This window comes from Acromyrmex echinatior, chromosome 7 (assembly GCF_024713525.1).
Source record: "Acromyrmex echinatior isolate Ae372 chromosome 7, ASM2471352v2, whole genome shotgun sequence".
Classification (NCBI taxonomy): Eukaryota; Metazoa; Arthropoda; class Insecta; order Hymenoptera; family Formicidae; genus Acromyrmex; species Acromyrmex echinatior.
In genome coordinates this window covers 1930128-1955681 of record NC_141858.1, presented here as the reverse complement: position 1 = coordinate 1955681, position 25554 = coordinate 1930128, and the positions used below count along the sequence as shown (strand labels likewise).

Here is a 25554-nt window from a genome sequence, read left to right as displayed (position 1 = left end):
GAGAGAAAGTGTATCGTTTTGTAGATTCAAGTCTAGTTTTTGTTTTTTAATATGTATCATCTCTGATAACAATCTATTATGTAAAATTTGCTTTTCATCTAAAATATGTATGTTATCCCAATCAAATTCATGAAATAAGTCGATGTTGATAAGTCGTGATAACCGAATGTTGGATCGTGTTTCTATTAATATGATTCCTATGTTCACTTATGCGCGTTTTAAGGCATCTGCTTTGTCCAACATATGACGCATTACAGTCCTTACAGTCAATATTATTAGGTGTTGGAATTAATTCGTAGCGTTTTACAAGTGATGGGAAGTACTTTCATTAATGTATTTTTTAATGCTCATGTGAAATAAATAACATTCTTTCATTAAAAAACGCTACGAATTAATTCCAACACCTAATATATACTACGTTAGATTGAGAAGAAGATTGAGGTAGCACATCTTTCTGGACTTTGATAAATTTATTGAGCTTATTTTACACGGTTAACTAATACAAAAATATGTAAAATTAATTTTTTAATTGTAATGTTTTCAAATAATGACATAGCTAAATGCTGAAAATAAAGCTAATAACCGATTACAACACTATTACAACAAAGGATGAGTATCAGAAACAATTTTATAATATTAAGAGTTGTTAAACTATTTCAAACGGGTGCTAAAAAAGGAACTTTTTCGAAACTATTGCAGTTAGAAAATTGATTTTAACTAAGTTAATATATTTTCATATTATAGTTATCGTTGTAATTTATAATATATAAATTATGAAAAACAATCAATGAAGAAATTTTATAAAAGTGTATTTTTTGAAACAGATTCATTTCATTTGTTGATCATTTTTATTCTATTAATCTAAAACTGTACAAATATTTATCTATCAATTCAAAATATAATCTCAATAAGAACTTTCCAAATTCAAAGCCAATAGTAGAATCCAACAGCGCGAATGAAAATACGGCGTGCTAATCTGTACGCAAAGTAATAAAGTAAGAATACTTATTACTCTTTGAGTTACAATATAAGGTTCCTCAAGATAAACTCAATGTAAATATGATGATATAATAAGGAAATGTTAATGTGAGCCGACACTAGTTATTCATTTGTGCAATGGATTCATGCCTTGAAGAATTGATAGAATATGTCAAAATTGATTTATTTTGTTATATGTAATCATTGGTTGTTTTATGTTTTGTATTATGTTGATTGATTGATTTCTAATTTGATTGCCGTCGAACTTATTATATATATATATATATATATATATATATATATATAGAAAAGAACATATACAATATATATATATATATATTGTATATGTCTTTTCTATATTTTTTATAAATTCTATTGTCATTTATTTCTTATCGATTGCGTTATTTGGAAGGTTGAAACCATTATCCATTAGAATTTATTTTCGGAACAAATAACAGTCGTTTAAAACTTCACAGTACAGCAAATAATAGAATGAATAGCATAAATATAGATGAAACTAATAAAAAGAAAGATTTTGTTTCTTATCTGAACCAAATATCTGAAAAATTCAATAAAATAGTAAAGAATCATGAATTTAATATTGTGTTCAAACCTAATAATTCTTTATGCAAATTTATAAAAACTAATAAAAGATTGATAAAATGTCTAACAAAAACGTAGTTAATAAAATTAATTGTAGAGAACGTAACTTATATAGGACAGAAAGAAAGTTAGAAACAAGAACAAAGGGACACATGTCAGATATCAAAAAAACATCAGGAAATCTATCAGTCATCTCAGAACATAGACTATAATCTAATCACGAATTTCAATGGGATAATTTTATAATTTTAGATAAAGAACCATCCTATCAAAAAAGATTAATTTTCGAAATGATATACACTGAAAAACAGCACTAAGGCCTCAATAAACAAAATGACAGAAAGATTAGCTAAAAATTATCTCCCCATTCTACAACAATTAAGTCATCGATGATTAGTATAAATTTCCCTCTCTCTAATAAATAGCTATAATATATATATTAACCTTTACCACAGTCGCACACAATAGTCAAAAAACGTAACATATCTAAATATTCACCAACGTCTGCAATCACCATAATCAGCATAAATTAAGAAAAATTAAATTGTTACAAGATGATCGTGTTCACTATATAGATATATATAATAATAAAAAAATTTGTTTATCTGTATAATATATATTTTTAATTATTTACATTCTTATGTTTTCATTAATTTTTACTCACAATTTTTATTTTACTTATTTATAATTTTATTTAATTATTTATATTTCTGTAATTTTATAATATTTTTACTCGTATAATTTTTATTTTACGTATAATTTTTATTTTATTATTTTATAAAGAAGACATCAATATTTTGGGTGAACTTCCGAAAACGTCAAACACCCGATTTTCATGAATTTTAGCAGAAACACTTTAAATGACGTCAAATGAATGCTCTTAAATAGATTTTGACCGACAAGAAGGTTTAATGCCAAAAATATTTGAATGAAGTTATACTTATTCTAAGAAGTTTGTATTTATTATTTTTAATATATTACACGTTTATCTCAGTTTATATAAGAGTTGAATGGAGAAGATTCGAGACTACGACTTTCCATGCGAAGCGACTTTCACTCCCCTCCTCCCCCTCCTGCTAAGGGGTGCACGACTTCCACGCGAATCGACTTTCACGCCATCTCCTCCCTGTTAAGAGACGCTCGACTTTCCACGCGAAGCGATTTTAATCCCATCTCTCCCCTGCTCAGGAGCGCACGACTTTCACCCTGTCTCCCTCCTTCCCTGCTTCAGGAGCGTTCGACTTTTCACGCGAAATGAGTTTCATTTATAGACATAATATCTCTAGACCGAACATTGTTAGAAATTTGCGAAGTAGGGATAGTCCTCATTTAGAAAAGGACACACTCACTTGGCCCAGAGAAAATTAAAAGTGAGCGGATTAACCCGAAGGCCGCCATTTCTAGTGCACCGTTGAAGTGAATAGAAGATATGGTAGAAGCGTGATGGATCATATGGTGCTGCACACTAGTATTGTATTGCACTAGTATTGTGTGTATGACATATATGTACATACACACACATGCATATTTGCGGAAGTTGCATTACAAATGGTGGAACTAATCAGAGAAAAGAAACACTCTCTGTTCCATTCTCTCTTGATTCTCTCTGACTTGGCCCAAGTGCGTTCTCTCTCGTTTCGCGCATGCGTATAAAGTGTATCACTGAGAGAGGAGATCGAAAGAGAGAATGAGGAACTGAAATGGAACAGCTTACAATCAGATCGGCGAAGATAGTCTCGTATATGTTCTGTGAAAGTCTCACGATGAGCGCGAACCGAGATGGACATGTTTCATCTCGCATGCACAATGCATACGCACACACACGCGCGCGTGCACGCACACATCATTCGACCCCAAATCGGTGGCCTTTGTCATCAACTCCTTTCCAGTTTCTTATTGATTTTTTTATATATTCCTCATATTAAAATATGTACTCAGTTATATTTTTAGATTTTTATCTTCATTAGTTTCCTAGATATAAATTTTTTAATATTTTTAATTTATTTTATTTTGTAAACGTTTAGTTGAACATAACTTTTGTTTAAATTATTGAAAAACAAAAAATAACCCCAATATATCAAATTGTTTTCTATTACAAAGAAACGAAAAAAAACTTTTAAGTTTCTATTTTTACTCGAAAAATCTGATTGAAATAAATAAAGTCGATTTTTTGTCAAGACATTTTTAATTTTTATAAAAAAATTCTTCAATATTCTTAGTAAAAATGCAAAGAATTTTAGCCGTATTTGATTATGATTAAAATTTTCGTTCCATTTTTATTAAATTTATTTAATTTTTCAAAATATTAAATCTATTATTTATTACAATTTTGTATCTTAATATTTTGAAAAATTAATGTTAATAGATTTTTAATCTGCTGATGAGTTACATAAATCACGTTATTTCATAACGATACTAAAGAATGTATTTTTAATTTTATAATTATTTAGGGAATAAGAGAATTTATAAGAATATTATTTAAACAAAATAACGTCTTTTAGAATATGTGAAGAAAGGACTCTGTACTAATCTTATATAAATCCCAGTCAAATTGGCTGAAATTTTACTATAATGTAGATCATGATCCTGATCAAAAGTCCTCATGGGCACAAGGTCCAAAAATGAACAATTTTCGAGATAAGTTGGATATCAAATATTGGAAATATGGCTAAATTCCAACATTTGATTTCCAATATCTCGAAAACTGTCCATTTTTGGACCTCCTGCCTATGAGAACTTTTGATCAGAATATCATGATTTACATTATAGTAAAATTCGACTAGGATTCATTTTACATAAGGTTAGTGCGGAATCTTTTATAATAAAAATCATTTTTATACAGAGTTTGATAAGTAACGATAAAACTCACGAGGTAGAGCAGATTAAACTGAGTCGAAAAGGCCTGTATCATTTTACAATTTTCGCAATAGTCAACAAGATATTAATTACTAAAAATCGCTGAATATTATTTTTCAATAATTTTTTATTTAAGTATTGTCAACTTTACAGAAAACCAGCAAGTGACGAAAATTGTTTATTTTCTTAAAGTGTCGAGAATTTTTTCAAAATATTTTAGTGCCGCATTTTCTCACATTAAAATAGTTGCCAATAAGAAAATACAGCACCAAAAAATTGACAAAAAATTCTGAAAAAATTCTTAGAGCTTTAGGAGAAGAAAATAAACAATTTTTGTCTCTTGCTATTTTTCTGTAAAGTTGATAGTACGTGAGTAAAAAATTATTGAAAATCAATATTCGGTAATTTTTAGTAATTGATCTCTTGTTAACTATTGCGAAAGTTGCAAAATGGTAGAGGACTTTTTGATTCAGTTTAGTCGCTCATCTAATTAATTTTCGTATTTATTTTTATCGTATTTATCAAACACCCTGTATAAAGATTTTATATAAAGATCTCTTTTTCATACTGAGTTATTTTTATTTTTCATTTTTTTTCTCACTCTTGTACATTCTATAATCCAAAAAGTTCGAAAATTTTTTTACAATAATTTTTTTTGAGGAATAATACTGTAAATTTCTTTAGTTTCAGGTACAGGTTTTGCTCTTTCAAATTCGAATCACAAGATATTCCTTTGTTATATTCTTCCGTTAATGAGAATTTTACTATAATATTTGGCAAATTCATTGAATCTCACGAACAATTCATGTGGAGCAGTTATTTGGCGATCAGATAGACGTTGAAGGTTTACACGAATAGTTATCATAAATATCGTAGTAAAGTTCTCATTGGAAGAATATAACATAGCAAAGGAATATCTTGCGACTTGAAAGAGCAAAGCCTGTACCTGAGACTCAAAAAATTCATAATATTCCTTAAAAAAAAATGGTTTATTGTAAAAAAAATGTTCAAATTCTTTGGATTACAGAATCTACAAGAGTGAGAAAAAAAATGAAAAATAAAAAGGGTTTTTATGGAAATGATATTTATATAAAATCTTTATATAAAAATGATCTTTATTAATTATCTTCACATATTCTAAAACACGTTATTTTATTCAAATAATTTATTCTTATAAATCCTTATTTCCTAAATAATTATGAAATAATATATTCTCTAGTATCTTTATTTCCTAAATAATTGTGGAAAAATATATCCTCTAGTATCGTTATGAAATAATATGATTTATGTAACTCATCAGCAAATTAAAAATCTATTAACATAAATAATAGATTTAATATTTTGAAAAATTTAAAAAAAAATAGAATGAAAATTTTGACCATAATCAAATACGGCTTAAATTTTTTATATTTCTATTAAGAACATTGAAGAATTTTTTTATAAAAATTAAAATGTCGACTTGACGAAAATCAACTTAATTTATTTTATATAACTAATCTGTGCTTCGCGGGTTTTCTCCATGTCTTGGTCCATTCTTGATGTGCCAACATTTCGTGGGCCTTACAGTCCACTTCATCAGGGCGAGGAGCAGCCTGATACTGAGCTGTTCCTCCAGGTCCTTCCTTTTTATGTTACGCTACTTGTTGAGGTGGGAGTTTTTTGGTGGTGGAGGGAGGGGGAGGTTAGAGTGATGGGGGAGACAGATAGTGGAATCTTGGTCGGTCTTTGCTGGTCGGGAGGATGATCTTCCATATCTTACTTATGTTATAGCCATTATCCCTGTTTAGATTGTTAGGGTGTTTTTGTATTTCTATAGCTTCTCTGTATTTTCTTGGGAAGTATGATGTGGTGTTGATTATCGTGGTTGCTTGGTCAAACAGTATTTGATGTCCTGTTTCGACGTTATGTTCTGATAGTGCCGACTGTGTGACGTGTTTCAGTCTGACGTCTCGTTGATGTTCTTTTATCCGTAGGTTTACCATTCTCCCGGTTTCCCCGATGTATACTTGTCCGCAGGAACACGGTATTCTGTATACTCCTGCGGAACTGAGTGGCGGTCTTGGATCTTTGGGGTTTCTTAAGATTTGTCCTATCTTCTTGGGTGGTTTGTAGATAGTTCGGATATTGTGTTTGTTCAATATCCTGCCGATCCGGTCTGTAGTTCCTTTGACGTAAGGGAGAATGGTTAGGGTCCTGTCATCTGTTTGTGTGTTCGGAGCCGTTGTCTTGTTTGTGTGTTGTTGATTATTTTGGTTATGTCTTTTGTCGTGTCCGTTGTTTTGTAAGGCCTGTTTTAGGTGGTTTATTTCTGTCCGTAGATGTCCTCTGTCGGAGATGGTGAAGGCTCTGTGTACCAGTGAGTTTATTACTGATTGTTTTTGTGCTGGGTGGTGGTGTGACTCAGCATGTAAGTATCTGTCCGTGTGTGTTGTTTTTCTGTACACTTGATGCCCTAGGGTGCCGTTGGCCTCCTTTGACACCAGCACATCTAGGAATGGGAGTTTCCCGTTTTCCTCTATGTCTATGGTGAAATGGATATTGGGGTGTTGTTTGTTGAGGTGGATGAGGAATTTTCGGAGTTCAGATCTGCCGTGTCTCCATATCACAAATGTGTCGTCTACGTACCGGAACCAGACTTCTGGTTTCTTTGGTGCTTTCCTGAGAGCCTCTTTCTCGAAGTGTTCCATGAAGATGTTAGCGATTACAGGAGAAATCGGAGAGCCCATAGCTGCTCCTGACGTTTGTTCGTAGAAATGGTTGTCGTAGGAGAAGTACGTGGTCGTTAGGCAGTGCTCTATTAGTGGGATGAGGTCGGAGGAGACTTTTTGTGAGGTTTTTATTATGTTAATCGTATCTTTTATTGGGACTTGTGTAAACAGGGATTCTACGTCGAAGCTAACGAGTAGATCTGTGGGCTGTAGTCGGATTTTTTGGATTTTATGTATGAAGTCCGTTGAGTTGGTTATGTGTGATTCTGTTTTTCCAGTCAGAGGTTGTAGTGTTTTTGCTAGGAAGCGGGATAGGTTAAATGTCGGGGACTTTATGGCGCTAACAATTGGTCTGAGGGGGACGTTGGGTTTGTGTATTTTTGGTAGTCCGTATAGTCTCGGTGGGAGAGGGTTTGTGGGTTTTAATGTTTTTTTGGTTTCGTTTGGGATGTTGCTTTTTTCCACAAGGTCCCTGGTGTTCTGTGTGATTGTGTTGGTTGGATCCTTGTCGAGCTTTCTATACGTTTTATCCGAGAGCAGACCTTTCATCTTTTTCTTGTAGTCTGATGTATTTATGACTACTGTCATGTTGCCCTTGTCGGCTGGCAGCACGATGATGTCTGTGTCCCTGTTTAGGTCTTGTAGGGCCAATCGCTCCTGTCTGGTGATATTTGATGACGAGGGTTTGGCTTTGGACAGGACGTTGGCTACCTGTCTGCGGATATCGTCTGCCTGCTCTGAAGGGAGCCGATAGATGGTTGACTCTATTTGGCTGATTATTTCCTCTTTTGGAACCTTCTTAGGTGCCACCGCGAAATTAGGGCCTTTGACCAGCGCGGATATAGTGTCTTGGGACAGGTTTTTGTTCGATAGGTTTTTGACGTAATGTAGGGGGGGGGGTTTGGTTTTAATTTATTTTAATCAGATTTTTCGAGTAGAAACAAAGATTTCAAGTTTTTTCCATATTTTTTTCGTAATAAAATTAATAAAAAAATTGAAACGGGTCGGTGACGAAGACCGTCGATTTACCGAGGAATGACTCATATGTACAAGGTATATCAGATATATTAGATTGACAAGAAAAAAAAATTTTTTTTAATTGGCCTCAGCTCAAAAACTTCCATTTCATGCCAGAAGAACATCTCTAAATTTTTATGAAAAAATATTAAAATTTAGAGTCGCTAGTGAATGATTTTTAAATCAAACTTTCGATTTTCTTTAATACATATTTGATTTGATGCAAAAATGGCTTAATCCGGATTTTAAATATGGTACTATATGTTTTTTTGGTCGCTGAACACGATGCAATAATTCATTTAGTTTTACGATATACGCGTTAGGAAATACAGTCTGATTAATGTGAAAAAAATGACCAAATTAGTTTAGAGTCGATTTTAATAAGGTTCCAAGTGTTTAAATGGGTCGTTTCTTCTTTCAAAATGTAGGTCTATTCACCCAGAACAAGATCCAGTTGAAATTTTCCCGAGACCTCCTGTAGGATCTTTAAAAGTTGCGTTTAAAAAGTTGGATTATAAAATATTTTTAAGGATAGAAACAAATTTTTTTACAAGTTCTAAAGTATATCACTTTGTATCGGTTTTGATATTCTCAAATCAAATGCCTCAATTTGATAATAAAAAACTCTTTATTAGATAATGAAATGAGTATATAATACAAAAAAAATAGTTTAATTAATTGAAATAAACTACATATTTCAAATATGAACAAAAATAGCAATGGAGTTTCAATGGAATCATAATTGGTGATTTTGTTATATGCTCCGACATTAATTATGTGTACGTAATATACAAATAGATTCCGTATAGAAGCAATAATAATTTCTTAATAAAAATGTCATTGCATATTTGTATATTATGATAATCTTGAAATTACTGAGAGAGTCCTGAAGCACCTCTTGTTATCGTCATGCCTGATCGCGAAATATCAGCTCCGTGATTAATAAACTTTTATCACTTTTATCATTAATTTAAACTTTTATCATTAATTTAAAAACTATTATAGCCTCGACATTTTTGTATTAGAATTTTCGTCTTAGAATGTTCTAAAGAATCCGTTCTTAAAAGGATGAGCGTGGGTTGTGTGGACATTTATTCTGTGTATATTTATAGGGTATTCTCTGTCAAAAATGCCGCCCCTCTGTCCAAAATTTAGCTCAACTGAAAAATTTCTGTCTGGGTTCAAATTATAGGTACACACGTCTACTTTCTTTAGCATTCTGGCCTTCTTAGAAATTCAATATGGTAGACGCAATATGATAGCTATAATTCACGAAATACTGATTAAGAACTCATAAATCACTCATTGTTAGATGGCTCTAAAATTCATCTAATTTTCATGATCATTTTCATGATACCTAACTGTTTTCTGAATCTCAGAGATGAAAAATCTACAATCAGATTTCCAAAATTCAAAATGATGGATTTAATATGGCGGATAATTTGATTTCATAAAAATAAGTAACTGGGGGTTCTTTGGGTCGCTGATCATGAATCCTTATCCGAATTTATAAAATTCAAAAAGATCCAATACAAATAGCCAACCAAAATACCGACCAAAATTGACTTGGTTGCCCAATAAATCCATATTCGCAATTTTTCTGGTTGTCGCCGTCAGAATGACAGATCCAATAAGGCGACCAAAATTTTTTAAATATCTTGAATTCAGATAAAGATCGATGAATTTTTAAGGTGCTATTTGAATTAGCTGTGAGTGAATTAGCTGTAAATCGAAATCGTTTCAATTATCTTAGAATTTATTAGGTGTTGGAATTAATTCGTAGCGTTTTACAAGAGATGGCACAAGCAGTACACTATTTCGTTGTTACCTATAGTTCTGTATACATTGTAAACATCTATCTTAGGACGTCATTTGCCGTACATAACCTTTCTTGAAATCATAAATAACAATACTGTATAATTCATTGAATATGTCAAAATTTGTGCCAGATAAAGTGTTTTTGCGGGGAGTTTTGCTTCATTACTTTAATATGAACAAAAGTGCAGCTGAAGCTCATCGTATTTTAGTGGATGTGTATAGTGAACATGCTCTGGCTGAGCAAACGTGTAGGAAGTGGTTTGCACGTTTTAAAGCTGGTGATTTCGACTTGGATGACAAGGAGCGACCTGGTCAGCCGAAAAAATTTGAAGATAACGATTTGCAGGCACTGCTCAATGAAAACTCATGTCAAACACTTAAAGAATTATCTACGTCATTGGAAGTTGACTTCTCAACAATAGGAAAACGTCTTAAAAGTTTGGGCATGATCCAGAAGGAAGGACATTGGGTCCCATATGAATTGAAACCAAGGGATATTGAGAGACGTTTTCTCACGTGCGAACTGCTGCTTCAACGGCAGAAAAGAAAAGATTTTTTGCATCGGATTGTTACCGGTGACGAAAAGTGGATCCATTATGACAATCCAAAGCGCAGAAAGTCATGGGTTAAGCCCGGCGAACCATCAACATCAGTGGCAAAGCCCAATATCCATGGCTCAAAGCTCCTGCTCTGTATTTGGTGGGATCAGAAGGGTGTCATATACTACGAACTGCTAAAACCGCATGAAACCGTTACTGGAGATCTCTACCGACGGCAACTGATGCGCTTGAGCCGTGCATTGAAGCAAAAACGGTCGGAATACTTCGAAAGACACGATAAAGTCATCTTGCTGCACGACAATGCTCGCCCACACGTTGCAAAACCGGTAAAAACATACCTGGAAACACTTAAATGGGAAGTGCTACCGCACCCGCCGTATTCTCCTGATATTGCACCTAGCGACTACCACTTGTTTCGATCATTAGCTCATAGCTTGTGCGAGCAGAAGTTCACATCTTACGAAGATTGTACAAAATGGTTCGATTCCTGGATTTCATCTAAAGATGAACAGTTCTTCCGACGCGGTATTCATTCACTGCCCGAAAGATGGTCAAAAGTAGTAGAAAGTGATGGGAAGTACTTTCATTAATGTATTTTTTAATGCTCATGTGAAATAAATAACATTCTTTCATTAAAAAAACGCTACGAATGAATTCCAACACCTAATACATTTTTAGGAAATATTATTTTTATGTTATTTATTCATTTATTTATAAATTATTATTTTAACACTAGGAAATGTTAAATATCAATTGAATAAAAATTGCTAAAAACGCATTTGTTTAATATTCTTAGTAATTTTTAACATTTAAGCATTTTTCAAACATTTCAAACATCCTACTGATTGACATGTTGTTATTTTCATCATCAAATATTTTCTAGTTTTTTTGTGATTTTCTTTCTCGTTTTCTGAAAATTATAAATTTTGGATAAATAATATATTTTGCGTTAATAATATTCAACATTTCTTAATATTAAAATAACACAGTTTATGAATAAATGAATAAATGACATAAAATGTTTTCCAAAATCTAAGTTCTAAGATAAATGAATAAAATGTTAATTTAACGTATATAAATATTAAATGTTGGATCCGTTACTTTAACAGAGACCTTAGAACTGATTCATAATCAGCATCTTAAAAATTCTTCGATCCTGATCTGAATTAAAGACATTTAAAAAATTTTGTGTCGGCATATTGGATTTCCCATTCTGACAGCGGCATCTCGAAAAATTCCGAATTTACAGGGCAACACAGTCAATTGTCAGTACATTGGTTAGCCATATTGGATTCATCATTTTGAATTCTATAGAATCCGAATATAAATTTGATTAGCGATCCAAAGAACTTCCGATTACCGATTTTCATGTAAATGAAGAGAGTTTTTCAAATTGTCCGCCATATTGAATTCGTCATTTTAAATTTGGAAATCTGACTGCAGATTCTTTATCTAAAACTCAGAGATCAATTGGATACCGATGATCATAAAAATTTGATCGACAAAATTTGACCCATCTGAATGATGGTTCAAGTAGTGTTAATTTTCTAAAAAATTTGAATCGGGAAAGAACCTATTTCTCCTGGGATTTTTCCTAGGAAAAAATTTGGAAAAAATGATTGGAAAAAACGATTTTTTTTTTAATTTAAAAACATCAAAATGTCATTACTGAAATTTTTGTAGCACTTTTAAAGCTCGGTATGAAAAACAAAAAATATTAAAGGAATCCTAAAGCCATCTAAACTAAAATTACCGACTAAATTGTAATTTTTGTATAAATTATTATACTTTTTTCCTCTTTTACAGATTCGAAAATTTACTTCACACAAGGTAATCTGCATATTGTAGATATAATGTACATTATAAATTATAAAGCAAACACTTGCAATGCGTTTTATAACATCAAATAAAATAATTTTCCATTACGGGTTCTTTCCCTCAAAGCGCGGGAAGAAACATTTTTTCGTTCCCGTTCTTTCCTGGGTTCTTTCCCTCCCTCACAACACTAGATTCAAGCGTTCTCAATCAACACTTTGTGAACTGTAGCCATTATGTTAAGCCCACTATATTGAATTTCTAAAAAGAAGTGCTAAAGAAAGCAAACATGTGTACAATTTCAGAAAAAAATTTTTTTGTTGAGCTGAATTTGGACAGAGGGGATGGCTTTTTTGACAGAGAATGCTATATATACATAAAGGATATTTCAGACAACTCGTACCACGCATTTAAAAGCAAAATATTATAAATGATTCTTACAAAAAATCCAAAAAAATTTAAGTAAATTGAGTACGCGTATTATCGAATAGTAATATTTGTAATTTCCAGTTTTGACCGGAAATGGACTATCCAAACTGGAAGGTTTTTTTAAATAAAATATATAATTTTTATTACAGATTTAAATTTTATGCGAAAAAATATGAATTTTATTTAAATCTTTCTTTTTTTCTTTTTTTCCAAAAATGTCTTCAAAAATGAGTGGGTTCATGCTTATGTACGTGCGGTATGTAGCACAATAGTGCCTCGGTATGTGTATATACAGAAGTCTGACAAGGAAAAAAAAAATTTTTTTAATACGAGCTTTCTCTCTCTCTCTCTCTCTCTCTTAGCTTAAAAGCTTCCATTTCATGTTAAAAGAACACTCCTAAATTTTTATTTAAAAATATTAAAATTTAGAGGTAACTAGTGAACGATTTTCAAATCAGTTCATTTTCCTTAATATATATTTGATTTGATAAGCAAAACTTAATCCGGATTTTAAATGTGGTACTGTTGTTTTTTTTTTGGCTGTATTTCCTAAGTCCATATATCGTAGAGCTAAATGAATTATTGTATCGTGTTCAGCGACCAAAAAAATATACAATATCACATTTAAAATTCGGATTATTTTTTTCCATCAAATCGAACATGTATTACAAAAAATTGAAACGTTGATTTAAAAATCGTTCAATAGTGCTATACCTACCTTTAAATCTTAATATTTTTGGATAAAGATTTTGGATTTTTTGGCATGAAATAGAAGCTTTTGATTCAAAAAGCCGATTAAAAAAAAATTTTTTTTTTTTGTCAGTCTAAACAGGATATCCTAGATATAAGGTGGTATTCATAGTCGGTTCTCATTTCAAGACCGTTTTAAGTAATATTTTAAGACGCTAATGCGGACCTCTGATTGATTCGTGACATCTCAAAATTGAACTTAGACTGTCTTGAATATAAAATCTGACTCTGAATACTTTAGTGTAATATAATAGCAAATTTCTGAGATAATTCGAAACGAAAATTGTAATACAAAAAAGTCGAGGCTGCAATAATTTTTATTGAGAATGATTTAATATTAGATTTATATTAATTAAAGGCATGGTACGAGGGCAAGTCAACAAGTTTTTAGAAAAAGAGAATATTACTGAATTACTGAAGATAGCCAGATTGTGGCCGAAACGTTTAATGTTTTAATTAATGTAATGATAATTAAATATCACATACTATAACTTGTGCTGTGGTTTTTTATGCTCTTCTTTTTATATGTTTTATGAAAAACATAGTAAAACATTTTTTTTGATCGATTCATTTTTATTTCTCAACATAGTCTCCTTTTAGCTCAATACACTTGATCCAACGATTCTCCAACTTTTTCAAGTCGTCCGAATAATATGATTTGTCCAATCCTTCAAAATAAGCCTCTGTTTCGGCGATGAACTGCTTTCTGATGGTGAATCGCTTTCCTCCGAATCATTTCTTCAGGTTTGGAAACAAGAAATAGTCTCAGGGGACTAAATCTGACGAATATGCTGGATGGGGAAGCAAGCATTCGTAGCGGAATTCGTTGAATTTGGCCATTGGTGCCGGGCACGTGTTAACCCGTGCTTTGTCTTGATGGAAGAGCACTTTCTTTTTCGCCAAATGGGGATGTTTTTCTTTAAAATGTTGTTGAAACGGTCCAATAAAGCTGCATAGTAATCGCCATTGATCGTTTACTTCGGAAGGTAATCGATATGAATTATACCGCGTGCTCCCCAAAAAATTGTGGCCATCACCTTTCCGGCCGACTTCACGGTCTTCGCCTTCTTTGAAGCTGGTTCACTCGGTGAAGTCCATTGTTTTGACTGTTCCTTCTCGGGTGTGAAGTAATGGATTCAAGTTTCGTCTACAGTAATGAATCGACGCAGAAATTCATCTGGATTGAAACATCTCCAAATATTGTTTTCAAATCGTCACACGGTCGCGCTTATGATCCACAATGAGTAAACGCAGCACCCATCTTGCCGATAGCTTTTTCATACCCAATTGTTCGTGCAAAATTGAAATCACTATGCCATGTGATATGCCTGTGGCCTCAACAAGCTCGCGCACTTTCGTCGATCAGTCAAAACATTATCCATGATTTCTGGCGTAGCAGAAATCTCAATTGGACAAAAAAACGAAGTGCATCACATGTGGATGTACGACCACGTTTAAATTCATTCCAATTGTATACAGTCACAAACGCTGGTGCAGATGTGCTATAAATCCAACTCAGCTTTGATTTTTTTCGGCATTAAACCTTTCATATGTAGATGTTTGATCACTGCACGAAACTCGTTTTTTTTCCATTTTGCAAAAAATACAAAGATTGTTCGCTTTAATCGTCTACAGAAATGAAACCACGCGATAAATTCTGCTCAAAATTTGACAGTAATCAGCTGAAAGATGCTATTTGTCAAAAAGTAATGTGATATGACACTACGAGTGCCCTCTGACAGATTTTCTAAGAACTTATTGACTTGCCCTCGTATTTTACAGTAAAGATGTTTAAAAGAATTGAAGAGAATAGAACTAAGAAAGTATTCTATTGTAAAGAGCGTTTTTTTACATCGTTTTTCGAATTTTTTTTTTAAACATTAATGTAAGTTTTTACAAAGAACTTTTTACAGATGTATTTATTTCAACAATATTCATGAATTTTTTCGAAGCGAAATTTTGGTATATAAATGCTGTAAAGCTATTCTCGACCCAAAGGTTGGAAAAAAATAGTATTTGATGTATTACGTCATTTTTCCTTACCTGAAACAAAATCAAGGTATTTTTTAATCAATATGAATGTAATTATAGTCGGAACCATGAGAAAAACTAAAATATGAAAATTGTTAAAATGACGGCACTAAGTCAAATCTGTGATTTTACGTTTTTTTTTTTGGTCCTTTGAAGAGTTGTAAAAAATTGAAAAAATTTTTCTTCCATCTAATCGTGATACTAATGATAATGATGTTTGCTAAAGTTGCATGTTGGACGCAAGTTGGACGCGATCAGTAGAACTGAAGATTTTCAAACAGTTTCAAAAAACATGATTTCGGAAAAAACGTATTTCAAGTTTTTCATACCGATTTCATAAAAATAATGTTACAATTAATCTGCCAATCCAGGATCTCTTTCTTCTTCTCAAGAAAGTCCTGCAGTGCGGAATTTTTTCCTTAGCTTATTCTCGAGTTTTTTCATAGGCGTCACTCGACTTTCGCTCCAAATGGTCAATCCGGCAGTATATGGTTTCTTTTGAATCTCCTCCATTTGCCGTGAATCCCGAAATTTGAATTTCCTCTCTTGCCTTTTCTATATTGCATTCTCTTGCATTTTCATTATTATTCGATCGATATTGCATTCAGCTATACACGTAAATATTTTTGCTACGCGCTTGCTTCCGCTCTGTTCAATATTCGAGAAGCAACACTGAAATTTATTTACTAAACAAAACATAAATAGATTTCTCCTAGAATTATTCTAAAGGTGTGTTTTTGAAGGCCTCTAAATAACTTGCAACGCTACAGAACTATTGTTCGGCGTACGATAATAGTGGCCCTAATTCAATACCTGTTCGCTTTGAGACGCTATAACTTTTTCAATTTTATAAATATGACAAATTCCTTCTATAGACAATTTCAATGACATGTAGTTTAAGAAAAAAAAACCGATTTTTAAACTTTTACATTAGAACATCTCCTTAATGTTTGAAAACATTTTCTGTAAAATCAAAGAAAATTCTTTTAATTATTTATTACATGAGGAATAAAAACAATAATTATTTTGTTAATTTCTCATATTTTAAATAATATGATATGGAAGAGAATCAAAAGTCAGTACTCAATTGAGAGTCTTATTATTTAAGACTGTCTTAATTACAGTTAAGATGTTGTAAATTAATCATAATACGATCGTATTAACATCTTAAACCGTTATTTATGAATATTATCCAAAGACTAATAGCAAATTTAATTGGGCGCATTCAGTGCATATTAAAACCGTCATACACAAAATAACGTAAAGATTTATACATAAACATACAAATCGATTAAATCCAAAAATATTCAATACGTTTTATTATACTATAATATTAGGTAAAATATGTACTTTATAATTCGAAATATTTGCAATTTCATTTTTATACTCAAATTAAATCAGTGTACAACGATTTTAATATGCACCAGTGCGCACTAGTTCTTCCAATCGAATTCGCCATAAATACGCAAATTAAAAGCGTTTATTTTAATATTGAGTCATTTAAAAAGTATTTGCGGTTTTTCATTCAAAAATTAACAAAAAACTAATATAAAGTATCACACATATACAGTATCTTATACTCCATATACAAGAATTAGAAACACCCTGTATATACATACAATAGGGCATTTGAAGTATTAGAAGTTATTATCCCTGAAAATATTCGTCAAATCAAAAATATATTCAGACAGAAGTTATATAATTTCAAAGGAGACAATTAATGATAAAATTAAAATTTGTTTAAATCGATTTTTAAGATCGCATAGAGATCGCTTTTACTTTTTTAAATGGAATAATACGAATAATGGAATAATATGAGTTTTTACGTAATATAATTCCTTTAATTATTCTGCATTCAAAAGTATTCAGGCAAAAATATCGAAAAATTAATTGTTTATAAGATATTCTGATACATTTTGATTTAAAATATAAAATATTGTAAACTATTAATTTTTTAATAACAATAATAAACTTTACTGATTTACCAAAATTTATAAATTTATACGCATAAAACGCGATATAGTTTCAGAATGACACTTTAAACAAACATGACAAAAAAAAGATGAGGTATCAGTGAAGTGTTGCTTAGACTTTGATGAAAGATTTATAACAGCAACAATAAGTATCGAGTTTCGTTAATCAACAATGATAACGTTAACAATGATCATAAATTAACAATGATACAATAGTAACTATGACGAGAAACAAGAGTATGAAATGAAAATAAAATCTACTGACGTAATAAATTGGCGTTAAAAATGAAAAGCTATGTAGAGTTGAAAGTAGAGGAACAAATATCATTGGGTAAAAGATTGAAGTATTTGACTGCCATACAATAAGAGGAAACAGCCTGAAATTTATTTGTACGATATCAAAGAGGATAAAACAAAGACGATTAAAAACGTGTAGATAACGATGAAGCAAAGTTTCTCATTGAAATGAAGACACGTAGGTAAGAAAAGATATTTGAACACAAATATTACAGATGAAATAATACAAACGAAGAATGAAAGTCAATCGGATATTAGCTATTTACACCGAGAGACCTATACGCGGCCTGACCTATAATGCAAAATAGATCTAGACACCAACCATTTACACCGTAAGCAGCCTGAATACGAACTCTTTGAACTTTTCGAATATGATCCTTTAAGTATTTTTTGAACTTTTTTACGAGATATATATGTTCATTACCAACGACATGACATACATCAATTTGAGATTAACAAATGATGGTAAGTCGACCTATTTCAGATCAAGTCACTAACAACCGAAGTCTGATCTACAGATCTGGTCATCTTTCAAATGTTTATAGGGAACCTGAATAATTTAGGTCGAATTTGGGGTATAGGCCGCGGTCTAAATTCACGGTGTAAACGTAGCCATTTAGCTAATTAGAAGCCTGAAACAAGTGTTAAATCATCGAATTTAGTATCGTATGCAAAACAAAAGCATAAATTTTGAAATTGTATATCCAATTATATGCATACTGAAATTATATATATACACGGTATCAACATACTCGAACAAGAAGTTAAGAAACGAGGAGCTTTTGTGAGGAGAGAGAATATAATAGACGGAGACGTGCATAGGCAGGCAGTCCTACATTTAATGATTATGTGTTATTAAAGAATCGGAAGGAATCACCATATCTTAAATATCTGTATGCGTGGTGTAATGAGATGAATCAATTGATATAACGAAAATACATAGATGCTTATATAAAAATGTGTAGTTACATAGCTTGTAACATTTTAATTGTTCTCTGCGTGCGTGCGTGTGTGCGTGCATATTTTTTAATAATTATTAAATTAACAGTTGACACTTTTGTATAATATAATTATTACAAATATCAAAATGTTATTTTTTTTAGCCAAGAAGTAGTTTTTCTCCAGGTGCCCCTGTTAATTTATATAATACAAATAGATGTACACAAAGAGAAACTACTTATCGAAACAATACTCCCACATCATCTCGATTTATATCCCATACGGGTGGCTGCACTAGTTCATCATCTGGGAATAATAATATCCGATTAAAACTTGCAGATTGCTTGAATCAAAACGTTATTTCGAATAATGCAAATCAGCCGATTAAGTTACAAATTAATCAGAAGTAAGAGTTATACTTTCTTTAATACTTTATTTTTCTTTATTTATTTTCTTATTTGTCTTTAATCAGTTTTTCTTTTCTTAAAACATTTGTTATGTTGTAGGAAATCAATGTCATCTGAAAGGCAACCTTTAATCATTCCAATGAATTATCAATCTATGATACAGTCCCAATCAACTAGCTGTAGATCTTTACAGAAACAGATTTTCAGAGATCCTGGAAGTGGCGGAGGGCCTGGTGTAGCTACCTCTAATTTATCTGTTACTCTCGATTCTATTATTACAGAATACTTAACCAATCAACATGCTTTGTGTAAAAATCCTATGGTAACGTGTCCACAATTCAATCTTTTTGAGTAAGTAATATTTCTCTATTTATAAATAAAATAGTTGTATAATATGAAAAATGCGATTATTTGTTTTATTTTGTTTATGTATATACTTTAATCAGTGATACAGATTCGAATCGCTACACCATCGAGCAATGCATACTAAGAGTGTCATGTAAATGAGGATAGAGCGAAAAACCATATGTTGGAAATTCGAATATAGCAGAAAAATTTGTGACGAACAAGAGTCTACAAACATTCTTACAAAATTTCATTTCGATAAAATAATTTTTATCCTTGCCGCTAATTATATTTATATTTTTAAGAGTGTAGAGTAAGTATCATTCCATATCATTTTAATCACGCTAGTTGCTTCACAATTTTTTAAATTTTTGTAATGTTATCACTTATTTATTTATGTTTTAAGAGTTGAAAAGTATTTTTTAAATAAATTTGTTACTTACCATGACGGCCATTTTAAATCGGCAGACAGCAATTTTACAATTTTCAAACATTTGTGTTAATTATTAATTTATTCTAACTCTTGTTTTATTTATTTGATATGGATAATAAAAATTCATTCTCTTGAGAATAATCTTTTTTTTTGCATTGTTACAACTTTCGTAACTATTCCTAAAATTATTAGTTTTCATTATTAGTTTTCTCTCTCTCTCTCTCTCTCTCTCTCTCTCTCTCTCGCTCTCCCGCTCCCTCCCGCCTCCCCCCCCCTCTTTCCCTCCCTTCTTACTCCCCCCTTTCTTTCTCTCTTTCTGATATAAATTTTTTCTCTCAATCTTTAATTCAAAATTTTATCAAAATGGGTACAAAACGCCTTAATCAATTTTTTAATGTATAGTAGATCCAGAAAAGTACAAAGACAAAAAAATTTGTTTTGCCTTCCAGTTTTTCAACAGGCTTTTCAAGATAAGTAAAGTATCTAATTCTTTAATAGCTATAACTGAAATGGAGAACATAAAACAAATTTAGAATTTGCATCGTTATACGTGCAATGATAAAAATTGATTGAGATGATTTGCAGAATAAAAATATAAGTAAATATTCACAAAAAGTCAGCATCTTAAAAATCAATAATCTTGACGTACGTTGTAAGTGTAAAAATTTTGTAATGATGTAAAAGAAAGATCATTTTTAATCTAAAGAAAATGGTTTTTGTTAATTCAAATAGAAGAATAAATAGAATAAGAGCTACATATACAATAATTAACGCAAAAACTGTAAAATTACTATCGCTACCGATTTAAAGTAATCGCTACTACCAAACATAAAGAGTAAAACATTTTTTTTTTAATTGGTTGTCAACTCTCATTGGTTGTCAAAACATAAATAAATAAATGGTAACATTGTCAAAAATTTATAAAATTTTGTGGTGATCAAACTAGTTAAAATGATATGGAATAACCCCTACTCTAAGCCCCTGAAAATAGAAATATTTCCGAAATTAGAAATAAAGATAAAAATTATTTTATCGAAATAAAATTTTGCATGCATATTTCTAGATTCTTGCTACAAATTTTTCATATACACCATATCTGAATTTTTTACTTTTTCTCATTCCATTCCAAGTGCACATGAATCCAATCATGATGTAAGAATACAATGTGTATCATTGCGCATAATGGCGATATCAATACTAGAAATAACTAATCAAATGTTGCCCTCTATGCACTTTCCTGTGTAATAACGCTGGCATATTAGAATAGCCAATCAAATTTTAATCACTCTCTTACTGCGCATCCTCGGGAATGGTACTTCTACCTTGTCTTCTTACATCATGAGCCCAATAGCACCTCGATTACCCACACTGCCACGTGAGTGGCTCTCTCATAGCGAATTCGATTGGAAACATTAATGCGCACATTAAAGTCACAAATTGATGTAAAAATATATGTTTAATATAAGTATATATTAAATTGCAAAATCTTATTATCAGTATACTTTTGCCATGTTTTAAAATTTATTGCTAATATTGAAAATCTATAGTTCATGTTACATGCACTGTAGATTTTTAATACTGGTAATCAATTTTGAAATACAGCCTTTATTGTTGCTGCTTCATAAAAATGTATTGGGCGTTTTATCATTTGAAATATTTGTATTTCATTTCTTTATACTCAGTAGACAACAATTTTAATATGCACTGTGTCCAATCGAATCCGCTATTAGGATGCATGTCTCCACCACTCATTGCTTATTGGTACAGCAGTTTCGAATTCGACATTTCTGACTTTCATTAATATTACAGACCACATAAATGTCCAGACCCATGTACAAAAAATTCTTCACCTACTAATGTAACAGTGAGATTAGCTAGACGAGCATTAGGAATGGATGGTAGAAGATTAGATAGAAGGCATATTTATAGCCGTTTTTGCCCTATAAAAACTTTTCGGCCTACTGATGTAGGAGGAATTTTCACTTGTTGTACTTTTTCGGTAAATTTTAATTTATTGTAAATTATTCTAGTTTTTGAATACTATTGTTTTGTATATCTCTTTAATCATATTTTTGAATGCAGCCTTGCACACAATATCTCATTTTGGGCACCCAGACTGGAGACATCAAAATGTTCAATATTCATACAGGAATGGAAGAAGCAACTTATCAATGTCATGAATCGTATGTGTATCATATGGAATGTAATCAACGTGGTAATCTTTTATTGACCACCACCGCCTGGAGAAGTCCTATGTCAATACTCTGGGACATAGGAGCATTCTTTGAAATGAAATTTCCTTTAGAAAATGAAGATTACGTTGAATTTAGCAAATTACAAGATAGAATAATTGGTACCCAAGGCGAGAGTGCGACGGTAAATATATGTGCTAATTCTATTAGCATTTAACTGTACTTAACTACATCGCATAATAAAAATACGCTAACTGTTAACTTAAATACTATTTTAATAGTTAAGTTATCAGTAGCGTCTTATTTCACTTTCCAATTGCATTATATCTTAAAAGATCTTACTAAGACTATTTCACATACATATTTTCTATTATAGATATATGATATAGGAACTGGAAAACTATTAACAACTTTGACTCCGTCTATCTCAAATCAATATACTAAAAATCGAGCAACTTTTAGTATGAATGACGAATTAGTACTTAGCGATGGCATATTATGGGATGTTAATTCAGGCAAAGAAATTCATAAATTTGATAAATTGAATCAAATATTAAATGGAGTTTTTCATCCAAATGGGACTGAGGTTGTATCTAATACTGAAGTATGGGATTTGAGAACATTTCACTTACTTAAGACAGTTCCTACTCTTGATGAAATGGAAGTAATCTTCTCACCAGTCAACAATATTATATATGCTGTTGCATTAGACCAAGACAATGAAAACGATTCTCATTACGCAACATCTTTCAAAACTCTAGATGCTTTAGATTATAGTAATATTGGTAAGAAGGAAACTTATTATTATATTTAAAAAATACAAAAAATATGTTATTACAATTTAAGGGGATCCTAAATCGATTACTGAACTTGATCGAGGTCAATAATACAGACTTTTTTAATTCCAAATTCGACATAATAGTGATCTTTGATTCATTTCTTACATTATATTATATGGGGTATCCTATTTTAATGTCCCACCTTAAATAACTTTTATTTTTGATCTTAGAAAAAAATGTTTCAGATAAAAGTTGTATGGCTTTGAAGGGGACATAAGATGGTGTTTCATTAGTTTGACTTTAAGTAGTTGCTTGAAGGTCATTCGTTAAAATCAAGATCATTGGAGATTGTTTCTCTTATTTTCATTTTTACGTAAAAATCTTTGGTGCAAAAATGAAAATAAGAGAAACAATCGAGAAAACTTAACGAATGTTATTCAGGTCATGATCCTGAAAGAGGTTTTAGTCGTCAGTCGGACAGCTTGGAATGCCGGCGGTATTGTAACTTACAAACCTTATAAGTCGAAAAGTACTTAATGAAAATGAATTTAATTATAGTGTTTTGAAAAGCTCTGGAGATGATCTACGAAAATGTGCAATAAAAAGTAGGAGGTTCCATTTAAGAAATTAAAAGTAACTTTCACGTGACTATTCAAGGTCAAACCAATGACACTATCTTACATCCCCTTCAAAGTCATACAACTTTTGTCTGAAACATTTTTATCTAAGATCAAAAATAAAAAAGTTATTTGGGGTAGAATATTAAAATGGGACACCCTGTATATCGTTCCATCTTATTCAAACGCATACATCTATCTTTATCTGACATATGCCATGCATCTATCGCAAAACCGCGCAACTATTGCTACACGGAATTTCGGCTGTGTTGATATTCCCAGTCTTCGCAAAGCATCCGTGTATATGTATTTTCCACTTGGTGAAAACACTTTTCTTCTAGACTTTCAATCTTAGCTCTACAAACTCGGTATCGTTCGTTCCAGTAATGTGACCACAGCTGCATGCTTATTTTTAAGATATGGACTCTAAAACTAAGATAACTCTAAATCTAAGATACTCTAAAACTCTTATATTAAGCAAATGTATACCTGAAATGACAGTTGTACGAGCCAAAAGTAAGTTTTTTAATTTTTTAAATTTTCTCTTGAAATTCAGTGCTGAGGTTCTGTTAGTGTGTACTTTAATTCTGTAATAACAATTTTGTAATCCATAAATTCAATTCGGAAATTTTTCACCGAATGGAAATGATGATAAAAATAGAACGATTTTAGCATTCTCTTAAAAGATAAGTTTTATTTTATAAAATATGAATTTTACTTTTACTATAAATAATTAATTAAGATTATGATTAATTTCATAAATTAATATTTCAGCAACTTGTGATGTGAAAAGGGGAATTTATGGTCTTGCCTGCAATAAATTTGACACTCAAATTGCTATAGTAGAAAATATGGGTGAATTCTCTAGCATACAAGAATCATGTGTTAGATTATATGATGTGGGAAGACGAAGAGACGATGAGGATGAAGCTGATGAGGACGATGAAGAAGATGATCTTGATGCCAGTGATGATGATGCATCTGATAATGCAGATGGTAAAAATTAATATTATATTAATAAATAGATAAATAAGATTTATTGTTCTCTAATGGGATTACAAGAATTTCCATTTTCAATTTATCCGCATGCAATAAACAAAAAAATTAACTATATATGTATTCATGGTATAAGAATATAAGGTATTTCATTTGTGTGTGTATGCGTGCGTGCGCGCCGACAGACTAAGGGACCGATTCTGGAACTCTTAACGACAGTCGTTGATGTCGTTGCGCAGATATTATGTAGAGTAAAAAAACTGCATAATGACATCAACGACTGTCGTTAAGAGTTAGGGTGAAATCACACGGTGCGGAAAACGACTGCGGAGTAGAGAATGCGTCATAGAAGCAATCAATCAGCGTTATTCTGCGAATACGCTGATTGGTTGTTTCTATAACGCATTCTCTATTCCGCAGTCGTATTCCGCACTGTTTGATTTCATCCTTACAGAATCAGCTCCTAAATCAGAATAATCAATCAAATGCTGCTCTAAATTGACGGCAACATTTTGATTAGTCAAAGAACAGCGCCGCCATGTTCAAGACGAACATGGTGACTGCGCATCTTTGAAAATGGAATATCTTATATTTTTATGCCATGTATTTACAAACGTACGCCGCCTACTTAATCCAATTCGCACACAATATATACGCATTCAATCTCATTCCAAAACCACGCAATATACAGGGTGTCCGAAAAGTATGGAAACGGTCTAATATCTCGAGAAATACTCATCGAATCAAAAAAGTAAAAATACACGTATTCAATGGTTCCAAAAGAGCTATCTTGTGACACCTAACACAACCCTCCACCCCCACCCGCTGGGGGTGATAGAGGGGGTAACTTAAAAATTTTAAATGAGAACCCCCATTTTTTATTGCAGATTTATGTTCTTCAGAAAAAGTTACGTAAAGTTTACCCATCATTATAATTATTTTTGTGGACAGATGGCGGTGTAATCAGCGAAATTAAAAAATTACTCTAAAAAGTTTTAAAAATCTCGCGAA

At 31.6% G+C, this 25554-nt stretch overlaps 1 protein-coding gene across 2 annotated transcripts in view; it reads left to right on the top strand.

Annotated features, from left to right (window-relative positions):
* mahj (LisH and WD40 domain-containing protein mahjong) overlaps positions 1 to 25554 on the top strand; it is a 107950-nt gene that overhangs the window by 70796 nt on the left and 11600 nt on the right. For both annotated transcript variants that reach the window (XM_087407573.1, XM_011053395.2), the window contains exons 10-15: positions 18939 to 19180; positions 19281 to 19532; positions 21769 to 21958; positions 22042 to 22335; positions 22528 to 22936; positions 24322 to 24543. In XM_087407573.1, coding sequence (XP_087263699.1) covers positions 18939 to 19180; positions 19281 to 19532; positions 21769 to 21958; positions 22042 to 22335; positions 22528 to 22936; positions 24322 to 24543 — 1609 coding nt within the window. The remainder of the gene's footprint in view (positions 1 to 18938; positions 19181 to 19280; positions 19533 to 21768; positions 21959 to 22041; positions 22336 to 22527; positions 22937 to 24321; positions 24544 to 25554) is intronic.